This window comes from Sinocyclocheilus anshuiensis, unplaced genomic scaffold (assembly GCF_001515605.1).
Source record: "Sinocyclocheilus anshuiensis isolate Anshui unplaced genomic scaffold, SAMN03320099.WGS_v1.1 C32273206, whole genome shotgun sequence".
Classification (NCBI taxonomy): domain Eukaryota; kingdom Metazoa; phylum Chordata; class Actinopteri; order Cypriniformes; family Cyprinidae; genus Sinocyclocheilus; species Sinocyclocheilus anshuiensis.
Genome location: NW_015613999.1, coordinates 1 through 826, shown reverse-complemented (window position 1 = coordinate 826; position 826 = coordinate 1). Strand labels below are relative to the sequence as shown.

The window sequence follows — 826 nt, the reverse complement described above, 5'->3', positions numbered from 1 at the left end:
CGTTTCCCCCTCCTCTGCCCGTTTAGGTGAGAAACCGTTTAAATGTGAGTTTGAGGGCTGCAATCGGAGATTTGCAAACAGCAGTGACCGGAAGAAGCATTCTCACGTTCACTCCAGCGATAAACCCTACACGTGCAAGGTCAGAGGCTGTGAAAAATGTTACACACATCCCAGCTCCTTGCGCAAACACATGAAACTCCACTGCAAGGCCTACATTACAAAAATCGGCGAAGACGACGAGCACCTTGTAGAGGCCAGGTCTCCTGAGGTGGCGGAACAGCAAGACACACCCGCCTCTACCACAGTGACGCGAACGATGACGACCCCCTCCATGTCTCCTGAGACACGAAATGAGTCGAATATGAGGTCACGTTTCCATCACACCTTTGTAAACAGTTTGGACTATATGGCGCACAGGCCACAGTCCCTTTCGGACCCTCTTTTGCTACAACGTGGCAGCTACAGACCAGAGTCTGTACAATACTCGTGCAGCCAACCAAGTCATTCGTTCGCACCTAGCCATAGAACTTTTGCGTCCAACTCACCTTTTCAAAAAAGTGTGGTAAATGGCTGGTACACGTGTCATAGCGCCGTGGACACTTTTTCACCCAAACACTGTAACAGTGATTTATAATGTCTGTAACTCGGGCTTCTGCGTGTTAAAGCATTGACGGGTGACAGCTGAAGGGTTCCTCTTCATGTAGCCTAATATTGTCCTGCAGGCTTACTAAATAGGATAGTGCAATTTGTTATTGTGAGCTTTATCTGTTGTACCTCATGATCTTGTATTGGTGAGACGTCGGTGACTATTCCTAATCTGTAAATA

The 826-nt window shown here is 47.8% G+C and overlaps 1 protein-coding gene across 1 annotated transcript; it reads left to right on the top strand.

Moving 5' to 3' along the window:
• Positions 1-22: 22 nt before the first annotated feature.
• Positions 23-820, top strand: LOC107682499 (zinc finger protein ZIC 1-like; the record flags this gene model as incomplete). The annotated part of the gene is made up of 1 exon (XM_016478719.1): positions 23-820. A coding segment is annotated over one exon (612 nt), but the record flags the coding sequence as incomplete, so codon positions are not given.
• Positions 821-826: the final 6 nt, after the last annotated feature.